At 34.6% G+C, this 16,871-nt stretch overlaps 1 protein-coding gene across 7 annotated transcripts in view; it reads right to left on the bottom strand.

Moving 5' to 3' along the window:
• abr (ABR activator of RhoGEF and GTPase) overlaps positions 1-16,871 on the bottom strand; it is a 282,138-nt gene that overhangs the window by 5,239 nt on the left and 260,028 nt on the right. For 5 of the 7 annotated variants that reach the window (NM_001368694.1, XM_003198714.7, XM_073950737.1 and 2 more), the window contains 5 exons: positions 6,147-6,206; positions 5,945-6,054; positions 4,051-4,190; positions 1,423-1,557; positions 1,239-1,344 (listed from right to left, as the gene is read on the bottom strand). In NM_001368694.1, coding sequence (NP_001355623.1) covers positions 1,239-1,344; positions 1,423-1,557; positions 4,051-4,190; positions 5,945-6,054; positions 6,147-6,206 — 551 coding nt within the window. Of the gene's footprint in view, positions 1-1,238; positions 1,345-1,422; positions 1,558-3,501; positions 3,634-4,050; positions 4,191-5,317; positions 6,055-6,119; positions 6,207-16,871 lie in introns of those variants that run through there. The other 2 variants (NM_001100016.1, XR_012406031.1) reach the window with 2 other exon arrangements.

The following is a 16,871-nucleotide window of genomic DNA, read 5'->3' as shown; positions in this document are numbered from 1 at the left end:
ATACTGTTTAATCAGATTTGTATATACTATGTTGTTTTGCACTGCTATGTACTTATTATTTTTACTTATATATAACACTTGTAAATCTTAAAACATAAGTTAATATACATTTTTTACCAATGTAAATATTCTGAGAGCTTTAAAAGAGAGCCTATAATAACATAACATGGCTTTAGAACAGTAACAATTTTTATTACAATAATACATTGTAATAAAAAGTGTTTGTAAAAAGATTAGATCTACAGTTTGTGGTAATACTGAAACATTTGACACTATCTGGCAACCCGTTCTCTTACACTTTAAAAATAATTAATAAATAAATGTGTACATGTATGTGTATATGTATGCAAGTACATAGATGACCTATTTTCCCTGCCCCTGGCTTAGTTATGAACGAAGAGTGTTTATTTATTTATTTTTTTAAACATTTGTTATTATTACTATGAATTTTTTTTTATGAATTTATTTTCTACTGCTGCACTCTTTGCATATTTGTATTTATATATTTTCTGTATTTGTATGATCACCAGCGAGATCTAACCACCAGATGTCGCTGGTAAACACTCACATCCACAGGAACTACAAATCTGCTTATAAATGGACTACATAACCAGTCATGCTCCACACACACAACCGGTTCCAGATCCTCACTGATTGCATACACACAGCTGATGCTGCTCATGTACTGATTACACACACACATATAAATACAGCTCACTTTGAAACCCTCATTGCTGAGTCTTGTTAACTGTAAAGTAACACTACAACGCGTTTCCTAGTCTTGTTTTCCCGTGTTTTGACGAGCCTTGTTAGCACGTTTGTCTTAGTTTGCCGCCTGGATTCTGACCTCTCGCCTGTTACTGATTATGATTCTGGACTGTCTCCATATACTTGTTTGCACCTGTGTTGACCATTGCTTGCCTGACCACTAATTAAACCTGCATTTGGATCCTTACCTCAGTTGCTTGTGTCACTCCCCAGGGTTACAGTATTGTTGTTTGGCCAAATTTTTCATTTATGTATTTATTTTAATTATTTTCCTTAAAGCAAAAATATGTACTTGTATTACTTTATTCAGAGAAAAAGAAAATGTGAGCAAATTGTGTTCTGCTGCTACATTGGAGCAGTTGATGTCTAATGATTCTATGTATCTGATGCTGTGGCTCTCTGGCTGATAACAAACAAAGTGTGTGTAAGAAATAAATAATAACTAAACTATATCCAGTATAATATGTTACCTCTTGAGGTGTTCCAGCAGGGTGAGGAATGTGATGAGGTTTGGGTCTGGCAGCGAGCGCAGCAGATGCATCATGCAGTTTTCTTTTGCTGCAGGATCTGATAAAGCTGTGGTTAAAAACAGCAGGGTTGTGATATAGAACCTTGTTTAAATATAAAATAGAAGAAAGGTGGAAAAGGTCATACAAATGCCCTCCATGAAGGCCGGGTACAGCCGATCCGTGAGAAGAGGTTCTGGCAGTTCCCTGAAATACAGTTTCAGCGTCCCTGCTATGGCATTAATGTCCATATCACTCAACATCATCAGGATATCTTTGGTATCTGAGAGAAAAGGGGAAATAGTATATGATATCATAACATAAATGCTGCCATAAATACTTATGATTAACATATGACGTTATGAAGGTGGCGCAGTGGTTAGCACTTTCGCCTCACAGCAAGTTAGCATTTCTGTGTGAAGTCAGTATGTTCTCCCCGTGTTGGTGTGGGTTTCCTCAGGGTGCTCCGGTTTCCCCCACAGTCCAAAGACATGCGCTACAGGTGAATTGGGTAAACAAAATTAGCCATAGTATGTGAGTGCATGTGTGAATATGAGAGTGATTGGGTGTTTCCCAGTACTGGGTTGCAGCTGAAAGGGCATTCACTGTGTAAAACATAGTTGGCGGTTCATTCTGCAGTAGCGACCCCTGATAAATAAGGGATTAAGCCGAAGAAAAATCAATGAATAACAGTGAATAACACTTGTATTGTATGTGAGCTAAAGGTAGAGCTCTGGATAGTCCCTGCAGCGTTTGTGTGTGTGTGTGTGTGTGTGTGTGTGTGTGTGTGTGTGTGTGTGTGTGTGTGTGTGTGTGTGTGTGTGTGTGTGTGTGTGACAGCTGGAGGGGGTCGGACCTCTGCATGGCCTTTCCCACAACACTGCTGCTGCTTTTAGACTCAAACACACTGTGACCTCACATAACCACACAGACAGATTGATGGGAAATCATCAGGAGAAAGTCAAAGCAAAATAAAAGATGTATTACGCACAGTTGAAGTCAGAATTATTAGCCTTCCTGTATATTTTTCCCCCAATTTCTGTTTAACGGAGAGATTTTTCACAACACATTTCTAAACATAATAGTTTCTAATAACTCATTTCTAATAACTGATTTCCTTTATCTTTTACTAAATGTTTTTCAAGATATTAGTATTCAGCTTAAATTTCCATGTAAAGGCTTAGGTCAATTAGGTTAACAAGGCAGGTTAGGGTAATTAGGCAAGTTATTGTATAACGATGGTTTGTTTTTTAGACAACTAAAAAAAAAAATATATAGCTTAAAGGGACTAATAATATTGACCTTAAATGGTGTAGCCAAAATAAAACAAGTAAGACTTTCTCCAGAAGAAAAAATATTATAGGAAATACTGTGAAAAATTCTTTGCTCTGAAAATTTTTAAAAAGTAAAAAAAATCATAGGAGGGCTAATCATTTAATTTCAAGTGTATGTTTTTTTCTCTTAATTTTTACAAAAAATATTTGTATTTATTGCATTTTACATTCCTCTTGTAGTGTTTTTATTATTTGTATACACCCAGGGTTTGAGGGTAGCGTAATTTCAATTCTCTGTATGTCTTTACATGGGGCAGAATTGACAATAAATCTGAGTCATGTGGAGGGGATTTAAAAAAAAATAAATAAAAAGTTTACACAATACTCATGTAAATTGCTGCCCATGAATTAAAACATTTTCCCCATACAATAGAAATAGTTTCATTGAATTAAATTGTTTCTGAGCAACAAGTAAATAAAAAAAAAAATCAAGACTATCACACATTTTTACCATTATTTCAGTGTACATTATTTTATAAAGAATCTTTTCAGGCATACCGAGATGAAGAACGATTAGATGACTTATTAAAATACCCAAAATACCACTGAAATGTATTTTCATTTCAAAACTTTAATAGTCCTCCAGACTACTAGGTTTTTCCTATTTGTCAAGTTTTCAATCATGTAAGATATAATGTCATTATAGCATAATCGCTTGTTCTTTTATTTATTTTAATAAGTACAGGTCAGATTATTAATGCTGTTTCATTCATCATTTAAGCTGAATGATGATGCCATTTAATCAAAAGTTGTCTGAAATGTTGAACACTGTATAGAAATGATGTTTGAAATGTAATTTGATGAAGACCCCGAAATTACCTTCACCGCATATACAGTATATACACAGTTAAAGTCAGAATTATTAGCCCTGCTGTGATTTTTTTTTTTTTTTTCAAATATTTTACACATGATGTTTAACAGAGCAAGGACATTTTCACAGTATGTCTGATAATATTTTTTTCTTCTGGAGAAGGTCTTAGTTGTTTTATTTTGGCTACAATAAAAGGAGTTTTTAATTAAAAAACCTTTATAAGGTCAATATTATTATCCCCTTGAAGCATTTTTTTTTAATTGTCTACAAAGCAATCTACTGTACCCTGATACCCTAATTAGCTTAATTAACCTACTGTAGTTAAGCCTTTAAATGTCACTTTAAGCTGAATGCTACAGTAGTATCTTGAAAAATGTCTAGTCAAATATTATGTGCTGTCATCATAGCAAAGATAAAATAAATCTGTTTTTAGAAATACATTATTAAAACTATTATGTTGAGAAATGTGTTGAAAGAAAATCTTCTCTCTGTTTAACAGAAATTGGGGGAAAAATATACAGGGGAGCTTATTTTTTTAATTCAACTGTACATGTTGTAGTTGTTTACTTCTAGGATGTGTGTGTGTGTGTGTGTGTGTGTGTGTGTGTGTGATAGGATAAGAGTCTCTTACTGGCGTCAAACGCAGCTTTGAGGGCCTGGATGTCTGTGGCCACTCCAGAGATCCTGTAAATGCCCACTTCATCAATCCCTCTCTTCTCCACCTCCTCTATGCACTGCCGCACAATATAAGGCACCTTGGAGCGCTCGCGTCTGAGGAACAACACACAAGATTAATATACAGCTGATCCATCTACTGTCAAATATTAAGTGCTTTTCAAATATTTTTGAAAAGTGATGTTTAACAAAGCAAGAACATTTTTCACAGTATTTACTTTTATAGTTTTATCATGAAGAAAGTCGTATTTCACTGGAATATTTTCTTTAAAACTGCTAAGGTCAACAATATTAGCCCCCTTAAGATTTTCTCGATTGGCTATAGAACAAACTATTGTTGTGCAATCATTTGCCTAATTAACCTAACTTAACCTAATTAACCATTTAAACTGCACATTAGGCTGAATTGTATTATGTACGGTCATGGCATATACAAAATACATTTGAAATTAGTTAAGGGTTCATACATATTGTTAATACTAAAACTCAACAACAACAATAACAACAACAATAACATCAAATACTAAATCAGTTGTGGATTGAATTTTTACACTCAAAAATGGAGTCAAATATTATAAAAATCAGCTTGTAGCTCAGGGTTTAAGCAAACTAAAAGTTATTTTTAAGCAATTAAACATTTCAAGGTTTACTAGAACTGAACTGGGTCATGAACTGAGAAATCTAAATCTGCCCTGCTCTTTTGACATAGAGGTCATAAACACATCCTGTAAGATTCAGAATTCAAAACTTTCTCATAAGTCGAACAGCTAATACTAAAACCTGTTTGCCAAAACAACAAGTTGTGGGATGTGTCAGTTTATAATAGTGTGGCTAAACTCCACGCAAAGCTGTTCTTTCGCAATATTCAAAAGTGTTAGCCAATCAAATCAATGTGCATTTTCTATGAAGAGTATAATCTGCCACGTCTGTTATGAAATGGTATTGAGGAGGGTCAAAAGAGGATGACAAATAGCCTATTAAAACAATCAGGATGAGCTTTAATCACCAATTGTGCACAAACAGACAAGGAAGTTTTCTTGTTGTTTGCAGGAGCTGAGTACTTACAATTGTGCAACATTTATCCTTTTTCACATATTTATCAAGTGATATTTAATGGAGAATGGAAACTTTCACAGTATTTCCGATAAAAATTTTTTCCTCTGGAGAAAGTTTTATTTGTTTTATTTCAACCAGAATAAAAGCAACTTTTAATTTTTTAACACCATTTTAAGGTCAATATTATTAGCCCCCTTAAGCAATATTGTTTTTCGGTAGGCTAAACAGAACAAACCATCATTATACGACTTGCCTAACTACCCTAACCTGCCTAGTTAGCCTAATTAACATTGTTAAGCCTTTAAATGTCACTTTAAGCTGTATAGAAGTGTCTTGAGAAATATCTAGTCAAATATTATTCAGTGTCATCATGTCAAAGACAAATTAAATCAGTTATTAGAGATGAGTTATTAAAACTCTTACGTTTAGAAATGTGTTAAAAATATCCTTTCAATAAACAGAAATTAGGGAAAAATTATAAAAGAAGTAAAATGTATAAATCAGGAGGGCTAATTATTCTGATGTTAACGGTACAGGTACATACACATATATACATTTAGATGGTTTTATGGAAATATGTGCACTTTTGACTGTTTTAACTGTACAAATAAGAAATATAAATATTTATATAAGACTATTTACAAATAAGTGGCTTTATTGGTTACAGAAACCATAAACAGTAAATGTCCTGTGTTTTTTTTATTTACATCAAAATTATGATTTTTGATTTTTCACAGAACAAATCTTGATGAAGTGGACTAAAATGGCCCTTTAGGGCTTGACATGTGACTCACTTTGTCACCACGCTGATTTTGACTCCAAACACGCCGCTCTGTTTCTTAGACGGCGTCCGCTTCAAGCTCAAGTCTCGGCTTGTAAACTTCATCGAAAACTCTACTTTAATCTAAAAAGAAAATAAAAGTCATAGATAGGACATCAGATGCAGGGCAAAAACTCAATCAGCGTCACCATATTTGATGAGAAGTAAATCCGTACCCCGTTCATTTCTATGACATCCATGTGCCAGTTTTTGGACTGCACCGTCTGTGGGTCCAGCTGTAAAAAGAGACAAAGAGGAAAGAAGATGAGAACTGAACCATTGTTAAATGTATAATGCAATTTCTTCTTTGCTTCTTAATGCACTTTCAGAAATAAAGGTACGCAAGCTGTCACTGGGGTGGTACCTTTTTAAAAGGTACAAATTTGTACCTAAAAGGTCCATATTAATACCTCGAGGGTACATATTTGTACCTGAAAAGTTCAAGTGTTCCTCCTAAATTTTTTTAGGTACTAATATATACTTTTGAGGTAGCAATATGGACCCTTTAAGTACAAATGTGTACCTTCTAAAAAGGTACCATCCCAGAGACTGCTCGCATACCTTTATTTCTGAGAGTGTGCAATGGCCTCACAGAATACTGTCACAGATCAAAGGTCAGTGCTGAGAGACCACAGCAAAACAGAACTGGTGGATTATTTGATTATTGCAGAGTCCACCCTAACAATGAAAATGCTTTTAGCATTTACAGTACTCTGGTTTATTATATTTTATTATGTATTTATGTATTTGTTGAGTATGTAGGAGATAAAGTAAGATATTTTGAAGAATGTTATGGATTCAACAACAGTTGGTTTCCAACTGACTTCCAATATTCGTAATGGTCGGTAGAAGAAAGAAATTCATACAGATATATGTAGAGTCAAGCCCAAAATTATTCAATACCCCTGGCAAAACGTTATGTTTATTCAACCAAGTTTCTTTAGGGGGTATGAATAATTTTGGGATTGACTGTATAAACTGATAGTTTTCATTTTTGGGTGGACTATGCCTTTAAAGGTCAACAAAAGAAATCTGAAAAGCATTTGAACAATGAATAGCATTAAAAATGATTTCCATGATCAAAAAACATGGAAGCTTTTAGGACATGAAGTTGTTTATGTGTGTATGAGTGTACTCCAGGTTGATACGATGTCTTTTATCAATATATTAGCAAACACCTGCATTGTATGTCAGGTTTCAAATGTACTTATTTGACAATATGCAGATTAACAGGAAAACACGAGGTCCATTTTATAACTTAATAACTTCATGAATTTCAGTCAACATGCAAACTCTTTTTAAACCTAAAAAGACATTTCAAACATAAAATTCCTTCTTATTCTTCTGTTTTCTTATCATTCTCTCTCTCTCTCTCTCTCTCCATAAAGATGACTCAAAAAAATTTTGCTATTCTGTCTAAATATTCCCAGGCAGTCCATTCTATAAAAAACACTCTTGGGAAACTCACAGACTATTTTTTTTTTTGCTCTTGTTATTATTACATATCCAGTTTGTATGTAAATGTGATTAAATTAAAGAGATCTGCTGCACTTAAAAATTAAAAATCTTTTTTTTTTCTCAAACCTCTAAGACGTCTTTTCTTCAGCTGACAACAAAAGAAGATATTTTGAAAAATGTTGCTTAACTAAGCAGTTTGCAGTCCCCATTGAATTCCATTGTCTTTTTTTTTGTACAACATCATGAAAAATATGTGTTAGTTAACCAGCTTTGGATCTCAGGGTTTTTCCACTTTTCTCAAAAAGGTTTTGAATTACATTATGGGATCTTGATGTTTAAATTTTAACACCACATTTTAATTTCTATTAACATATTTATTAGTTGTACAGTATGGGGAAATCAATGCAGATCAACAACTCTTTGATTGCCAACATTCTTAGAAATATCTTCTTTTGTGTTAGACAGAAGGAAGAAAGCTGTACAGGTTTTAAACAACTTCATTTATTCATTTTCTTTTCAGCTTAGTCCCTTTATTAATCCAGGGTCGCCACAGCGGAATGAACCTCCAGTTTTAAACAACTTAAGGGTCAAAAACAAATAAAATAAAAATAAAAGAATTGTTATTTTGAGTGAACTATCCTTTTAACTCTGATACAAAGCTGCATAATGGACCCTGTTTTTACAATCACACTGCACTTTAAACACAACATGGATAAATAAATAAAAAACAATGAAGAGCCTCTAGTCCAGGGGTCACCAAACTTGTTCCTGGAGGGCTGGTGTCCTGCAGATTTTAGCTCCAACCCTAATCAAACACACCTGAACAAGCTAATCAAGCTCTTACTAGGTATACTTGAAACATCCAGGCAGGTGTGTTGAGGCAAGTTGGAGCTAAACCCTGCAGGGACACCGACCCTCCAGTCCCGAGATTGATGACCCCTGCTTTAGACACTTCTTTCAGAATATAGGATGTAACAGTGACATTAAATATATAGTGACTATATTAAAGAGATAAAAAAAATTAAATTTCCTTCATCATTTACTCGCTCTTCTCTTGTTCCAAAACTGTTTGAGTTTCTTTCTTCTGTTGAACAGAAAAAGAAGATATTCTGAAGAACATTGGGAAGAAACAGCCATTGACTTCCACTTTTTTGTTCCTACTATGATTTCAATCCATAGTTTTTCCCCCTACATTTTTCAGAATATTTTCTTTTGTGCTGAACAGAAGAAAGAAATTCATAAAAACCTTAAATAGGATGAGGAAATGTTCATTTTGATGTGAATTTACCCTTTTTCATCAAATAATGTGTTTGGTATTGACCATAAATCAGGGCCAGACAAAATCTGCTGACATCTGTTTTGCTATTTCTGTGAAAAAAGTTGAATAAAATCTGTGAAACTTAAAGCATGAAATAAAAATAATGGCGTTTTAACAATTCCATTGACTCCTTTTATAATTATCTACTAAAAGACAGAAAAATATTACTTTACAAGCAGTAATGTAAATAAGTCATATACACATTCATATTAGATCATAAAATGACTGATTCATATAAAAACTAAATAAATATCTATTTACACACACTCAAATATCATGTTTGCCGTTTGTTCAAACTATTTATTTAAAATGAGCTGAAACAACACAATCTTAAAAGCTTTTTTTGCAGGACAACTTAATTGTTTATGTTCAAGCCACTTTGTAATTTGTAAAAACTAAGTTGACTTAATTTCTTCATGTTGTCCCAACAAAGATAGATTGCATGGAACCCATCATCTTTCAATGATGTGTTGGAACAACATAAAGGAATAAAGTTAACTGATTAGTTTTAACAAATTAAAGTGGATTGAACATAAAACAATTAGGTAGTTTGAACAAGCAACAAATTTAGAGTGTTTTTCAATGCAAGTAACAATTTCAGCAAAACAATATCTTTAGGATTACACCACTCTACAAAAATTGTGTGCCATTTCCATTAACACACAACTCTCTGAGGAAAACAGACTCTCTCTTCCTTTCTGAACGTCAGAGAAAAGACGGATGATGGGAAGGGTACTTTAGGGAAGACCCTCCCCCTCCTCTTAAACTAACCTGTCAATCAAACCTAAAAGGCGAGAGACACAATTATAAACAAACTGACAGTTTGGACTACACTGAAAACCAGCTCTCTCCATACAGCAGTCTGATCTACAATAACACTGAATCAAAACCAATTCTTATGTAAGTGTGTGTTCAATTACACTTCACTAGCCATCAGCATTACGTTTACTGACGAGTGAGGGAACCAACTGCACACATGCTGACAAAACACCAATTAAAAGAACATTTACAGGAAAACACGCCAAGCTTGTCTGATACGGCCTGTCAAGTATATAAAACTGCTTAGTTTGTATCACTGAAATCAATTGTCTTAATGTAATTAGTGGCCAATCGTCATTACTGATGTTGTTTATACACATATTAGAGACTATAAGAACATTATTATTGGATATTTATAGAACACTGTAGCCTTAATCCCACTGATAAACATATATGACGTTTACACCAATCGAATTGACTATAGGTAATGAATGGATATTTTGAGATCAACAGTGGATAGATTTTTTTGTTCATGTTTAAAAACAAGTACTTAGTATTTTTCTGTACCACATAACGTTGATTTGAGCAAGTAATTCATTTATTTATTTACTTTACTGCTTGTTTTAGGATATAATAAATGATAATAAAATATAACTAGCTATTAAGTAAGGTTTATAACCCTTTTACAATTTTCTAAATGGTTTTTATTATAGAAGTCTCTTCAAAATATTTTAAATGTTTTGTTTTTGCTGTAAAATAACTGGTTAAAATGTACCCATTTACTGACAGTTTCAAATCTGCCAACAATCCTTGTTATTCTGGGAGTCTCCCATATTTCAGACCCATCTCCCGCTACCCTCCCGTTTTGCGATTTCTCCTAAAAACTTCCTATAATTTTACCCCCCAACCCGGTCCTCAGGTTTTTGGTACAGTCTAACACCTTCCCCAGTCGCCACCTTTGGTTTAGTATCCAATCGCTTTAGCCTCCTAAAACCTAGTCCATAGTACAGTTACTAACACCACACCCCCCACACCAGTTCTCAACTGTATAACCAGCCTGATCTCACGAGAAAACGTAAGTATTTTACCTTTTGCCAGTTTAGTGGCTAATTCGTACGAATTCGTATGAGTTCAGTCGTATGAAATTGCACAATATTAAAAAGGAGGCGTGGCACCTAACCCCACCCCTAAACCCAACCGTCATTGGGGAAAGAGCAAATCGTACTAAAATGTATGAATTAGATCGTACAAATTCATACGAATTAGCCACTAAATGAAAAAGTTACGAATTGCCGTGAGATTGTGTTGGTATAACCCAGCCCCTGGTCTCCCGGAATTTCAAAGGCAAAAATTGTATGGTTTATTTATACTAGTCAATTGCATTATGGAAGTTTTATCTTTGCTCTGTCGACTTTTGATGTTGAAAATTTGAAACTCTTTTGAACAAAACATTTTAAACTGTTTTAAAACTTGCTCTAAAACTTTTTACTGAACAGTTTTATTTTGTTGTTGTTGGATCGTATGGAGATTTTTAACTTCATGCCTTCAAATCAACAATGTTAATAAATGCTACCAAATGTAATTTGAAAGGCTGTGTTCAACTGTATTTGTGTGTACGCTAATGTATGTTTCAAAGAAACAAATAGTGCAAAAAAATGTGTTTTAATAAACATAAGCATATCCTCCAAACATTTCTAAAAGCTCTGATCTTCCGCTTTGTGAATGCAGGCTAGTAAGATATATTGTCCTAGCATAAACCAAAGCCTTCAGGTACTTCCTATAGTTCTTTATTAGAACTTATGAAATCCAACAGGTCAGTGAAATGTCTAGAAAATCCTTTAATACAGTTAAACAGACTCTCCTCGTACAGTCCCCTGATCTCCCCAAGTCTAAATCACCCCACAAACACCACTTTTCTGTTTCCCCTGGGTAAGTTTAAGATGGAAGAGTCCATTCTGAATGTCAATGGGATTATTTTCAACAGCATACTCAATTGATTCCCAATAAGCCGAGCTGCATGCTCATGTCAGAGGTCGGAAATCACTCTTGCCATGCACACACTATCTCAATACACCAGTCTGCAGGATCTCCAATGTCCTCATTAAATCTCCCAGAGCCTGAACAGCCGAAAGAAAGATATAGGAGCTCTGAAATGGTTTGAATTAAGAGACTCCATGCAGACCTGGGAATAAAGTTTATGCTTCATGATCCGAAAGCTTTGAAAACGAAAACAATAAGTTTCTCAGGAGCTCTGCTCCACAATGACATCAAACGATCCCTCTAATATAGGCCACACAGAGAATTATCTTCAATATGAGCTTGATTACACGCTGTACACTCAAAAAAAAAAAAATCTTTGCTGCTTGTTCAAACTACTTATTTAAAATTAGTTGAAACAACACAATTCTTAAGTTTTTTCTGGTACAAAATAATTGTTTTATGTTCAATCCACTTAAATTGCAATCATAAAGTCTTTAAAAAAATGATAAAATTAAGTTAAACAATAAAAATGCTGGCTTCCACACAATTCCCTCTTGTTGTCCCAATACAAATTGTTAAACTTTTGTGTTTAAATCACAACTCGTTTAACTTCATTTTTACAAATTTAAGTGGATACATAAAACATTTAGGTTGTCCCTCAAAAAACATAAGAATTGTCTTGTTTCAACTCAATTTAATTAAGTAGTTTGAACAAGCAGCAAAAGACATTTGAGTGAAAAAAAGAAGCTTAAAGTGTCCCCATGCACTTAGTGTAGAATTAACAGTAACGTTGAAATTTATAAAACTAAACATTAATCAAACATACAGTAAAATATGTGTATATACTTCAAAAAGTACACTGTTATGACCTTTAAAAAAGGTGATTATAATAACAACAATAGCACAAAAAACATAATATTTAGCTTGTGTGAACATTTTACCATCATATTGTTATACCCTATTACCCTATTATACCCTCGTCATTATTCTTTTGCTCATTATGCAACATTCTGAAAACGTACCACTATAGGGAAAGCCGTCTATACGGTAGTCAGCTGGTAAGCGTGAATACCACCCCATAGCATATGTTTTAAAGACAAAATGCAGCCATGTGTACTTCTGGCCACAGATTTTGCGATCTCCAGAAATGTATATAGGGCAACATTTTCAGAATGAGCCTGTGTTGTCATTATGCCTTGTATGCCCAGTAACTTCCGTAAAATCTGTGAATTTTCATCTAGTCAATATTAAAATACAACTAAATGCAATCAACAAACTGCTTTCAGTAAACCATAAAGCCTTTACAGCAATCAGCAATAATACAAACCTATATTGAATTTTACTGTAATATAGGGAATACATTGCATAACACTGTATATATATATATATATATATATATATATATATATATATATATATATATATATATATATATATATATATATATATATATATATACTGTAAGTATATATAACACTATATATATATATATATATATATATATACTGTAAGTATATATAACACTATATATATATATATATATATATATACTGTAAGTATATATAACACTATATATATATATATATATATATATATATATATATATATATATATATATATATATATACAGTATATACACACACACACACACACACACACACACACACACACACACACACACACACACCACAATATTCATAGAGCAACCTAATCATCAGGGCGGCATGGTTGCTCGGTGGATAGCACTGTTCCCTCACACCAAGAAGGTCGCTGGTTCGGGCCAGTTGGCATTTCTGCGGGAAGTTTGCATGTTCTCCCCGTGTTGGCGTGGGTTTCCTCAGGGTGCTTTGGTTTCCACCACAGTCCAAAGACATGCACTATACTGTAAGTGAATTGGATGAACTACAAACCGTAGTGTATGAGTGTGTGTGAATGTGAGAGTGTGTGGGTATTTCCCAGTACTGGGTAGCGGCTGGAAGGGCATCCGCTACGTAAAACATATGCTGGAATAGTTGGCGGTTTATTCCCCTGTGGTGACCTCTGATAAATAAGAGGCTAAGCCAAAGGAAACTGAATGAATGAACCTGATCACCTGAAAAGATTTGTTTCAGTTTGTTTTGAATGGAAGTTCCCCTAAACTAGACGTGCAACCCATGATTTAAAACACAACATTCACATGTGGAAAAAGGTTTATAAAGCACGTTATGCACAGAACTTTGGATTCTCCATTCTGTTCTCTTGTTTCCACCCCCTCGCTGCCCACCAAACCTCCCTCTGTTCTGCCAGTCTGCTGTTGTGCGGAGCAGGAACACTGTGTTCTCTGGCTGCCCTCGCTGACTCCCTCCACACTCAAAGACATTCTGCATGGAGGATCCTTACTGAGGCAGATCAGTTCATTTATTACAGATACAGCAGCTGCATGCGATATACACACTCAGGTCCTTGTTAAGAAGACTATAAACCCTTATACACTGTATGCACACTGTGGATCAGTGTGAAGCCTCATTTACTGTATGCACACTGTTTGGGTGGCTCATGTGGACTCTCCAAAGGCTCATTGTATTTTATACTTTAAAAACTGCCATATTCTATATGTCTAGAGCAGTGTTTCCCAACCCTATTCCTGAAGGCACACTATGAGTACGCATTTTCAACCTCTTCCTAATCAAATACACATAAATCAACTCATCAGAACATTAGAAGAGACTCCAAAACCTGAAATGAACGGGTCAGAAAAAGGAGACATCCAAAATATGTACTGTTGGTGTGCCTCCAGGAACTGGGTTGGGAAACACTGGCCTAGAAGACCCCGGATGTTCCGATACCCCTTTCCACTTTCTGATACCAATACACATAGCTGAGCTCAGGATATGGGCCAATACAGAGTACTGAATCGATACCTGAGTGTGTATCTGTAAAACAGTTGTGCATACTACTAGCCCTATATAAGCTGACATAATTAAACTACGTCATGCTTTAGATGTAACCATTAAAAAAACATGAACAATTCTGGCATATGTTTTATGCAGCAAATGCCCTTCCAGCTGCAACTCAGTTTTGGGAAACACCCATACACTCTCACATTCACACATACACTAATACACTACGACCAACTTAGTTTATTCAATTCACCTATACCGCATGTCTGTGGACTCTGGGGGGAAACGGGAGCACCTGGAGGAAACCCACGCCAACATGGGGAGAACATGCAATCTCTCCATATTGATTTGCTAAAGCCAAACTCCCAGTGTTAGCTTATATACATCTTCTCTGTACTGTAGCATGAGGTCAGTAGTTACGTCTGTGTGTGTTTGCTGTGGGAAAAACTGTGATTACTGTGGTATTCAGAGGTTGGCGTGGAGGTCAGGCCGATGTTTGCTTTCGTGTTCTGATGCATTGAGCTGATGTCACACATTCTGGGACTCTTCCAGTCAACACAACTGAAACATGCAGGAAACGCCAGCAATCTGCTGACTCATAAACACCATCATCAACGTTATTCCCACATCTTTCGCCGTCATCGTACAACGTGTGTTGTTGCACAACATACTGAAAACCTTTCCTTATTAGCTGGTGAAAGCTTAGTTTGGTGCTAACATATGGTATTTCAACAAATAATAACTTGACTTCTAGTTGATCATTTGGTATCAGAAGTGACTTATCTGAAAGCCTCTAGATTACGCTTATTTGACCTAAATAAAATATGATCATTCCTTGATTTATTGTTATTTAATTAGGACAGTAAGGTCTGACTTTGCTTAGACAAAAATCTTGTGACTTAACAGAAATAATGTACAGTAAGAATATAAAGTCAAGGTGCAGTGGAAAAAAATTTAATATTGTGTATGACTCCCATGAGCTTGGAGGACTGCATCCATACATCTCTGTAATGACTCAAATAATTTATTAATAAAGTCATCTGGAATGGCAAAGAAAGCGCTCTTGCAGGACTCCCATAGTTCATCAAGATTCTTTGGATTCATCTTCAATGCCTCCTCCTTCATACTTCAGACATGCTCAATATTGTTTAAGTATGGTGACTGGGCTGGCCAATCCTGGAGTACCTTGACCTTCTTTGCTTTTAGGAACTTTGATGTGGAGGCTTAAGTATGAGAAGGAGCGCTATCCTGCTGAAGATTTTGTCCTCTCCCGTGGTTTGTAATGTAACGGGCACCACAAATGTCTTGATATCTCAGGCTGTATTCTAATGTGCAGATACTATGGAAAAAATTACCTGTGTTACTTGTTTTTCTTTAAACATAATTTGGTAGTCTTCTATTTGGTAACACTGAACTTGAAGGGGTGTTCATAAGACTGTCATGAAACTTTTATAATCATAAAATTATAAAGGTGAATCAAATTTTTACGAATGTTTACGACAACTTTGTGTCATTTCCTCAGTTATGTCACTGTAAATGCAAAGGTGACATTGTTTGAGATGTCTTTGTCATAACAACTTGACATTACCAAGACAACAAAACATGAGTTCTATTATGCAGTTATAATTGTGTTATGTATTTTATAACGGCACCATTAATATTTTTCTTGATCTCAACTAAGGTAGTACAAATTTAATGTGTCATTAAATGTCAGTAAATAAGAATGACACCGTTATAAAACTATTTGACAGAGTGTTGACAATTTTACTGAGAAATCTTAATAACAAATTAATTTATTTCCACTGAAAAAGGTGATCAGAGAAATATTCATGACAATTATAATGACCTCATGATAATCATGTTTATGACAGATTTATGACAAGTTATGTAGTCTCAATAATGTCAAGTTGTCATGACAAAGACAAAGACGACACAATTATAATGGCCTCATGACAATCATGTTTATGACAGATTTATGACAAGTTATGTTGTCTCGGTAATGTCAAGTTGTCATGACAAAGAGAACACAATTATGATGGCCTCATGACAATAATTTTTATGACAGATTTATGACAAGTTATGCTGTCTCAATGAGGTCAAGTTGTCATGACAAAGACAAAAATGACACAATTAACATGGCCTCATGACAATCATGTTTATGACAGATTTATGGCAAGTTATGTTGTCTCAATAATGTCAAGTTGTCATGACAAAGACAAAGATGACAATTATAATGGCCTCATGACAATCATGTTTATGACAGATTTACGACAAGTTATGTTGTCTCAATAATGTCAAGTTGTCATGACAAAGACAAAGACGACACAATTATAATGGCCTCATGACAATCATGTTTATGACCGATTTATGACAAGTTTTGTTGTCTAAACAATGTCAAGTTGTCATGACAAAGAGAACACAACTATAATGGCCTCTTGACAAACATGTTTATGATAGATTTATGACAAGTTATTTTTTCTTGATAATGTCAAGTTGTTATGACAAAG

The sequence above is a fragment of the Danio rerio genome, chromosome 5 (assembly GCF_049306965.1).
Source record: "Danio rerio strain Tuebingen ecotype United States chromosome 5, GRCz12tu, whole genome shotgun sequence".
Classification (NCBI taxonomy): Eukaryota; Metazoa; Chordata; class Actinopteri; order Cypriniformes; family Danionidae; genus Danio; species Danio rerio.
This window is presented reverse-complemented; position numbering and strand designations above follow the sequence as displayed.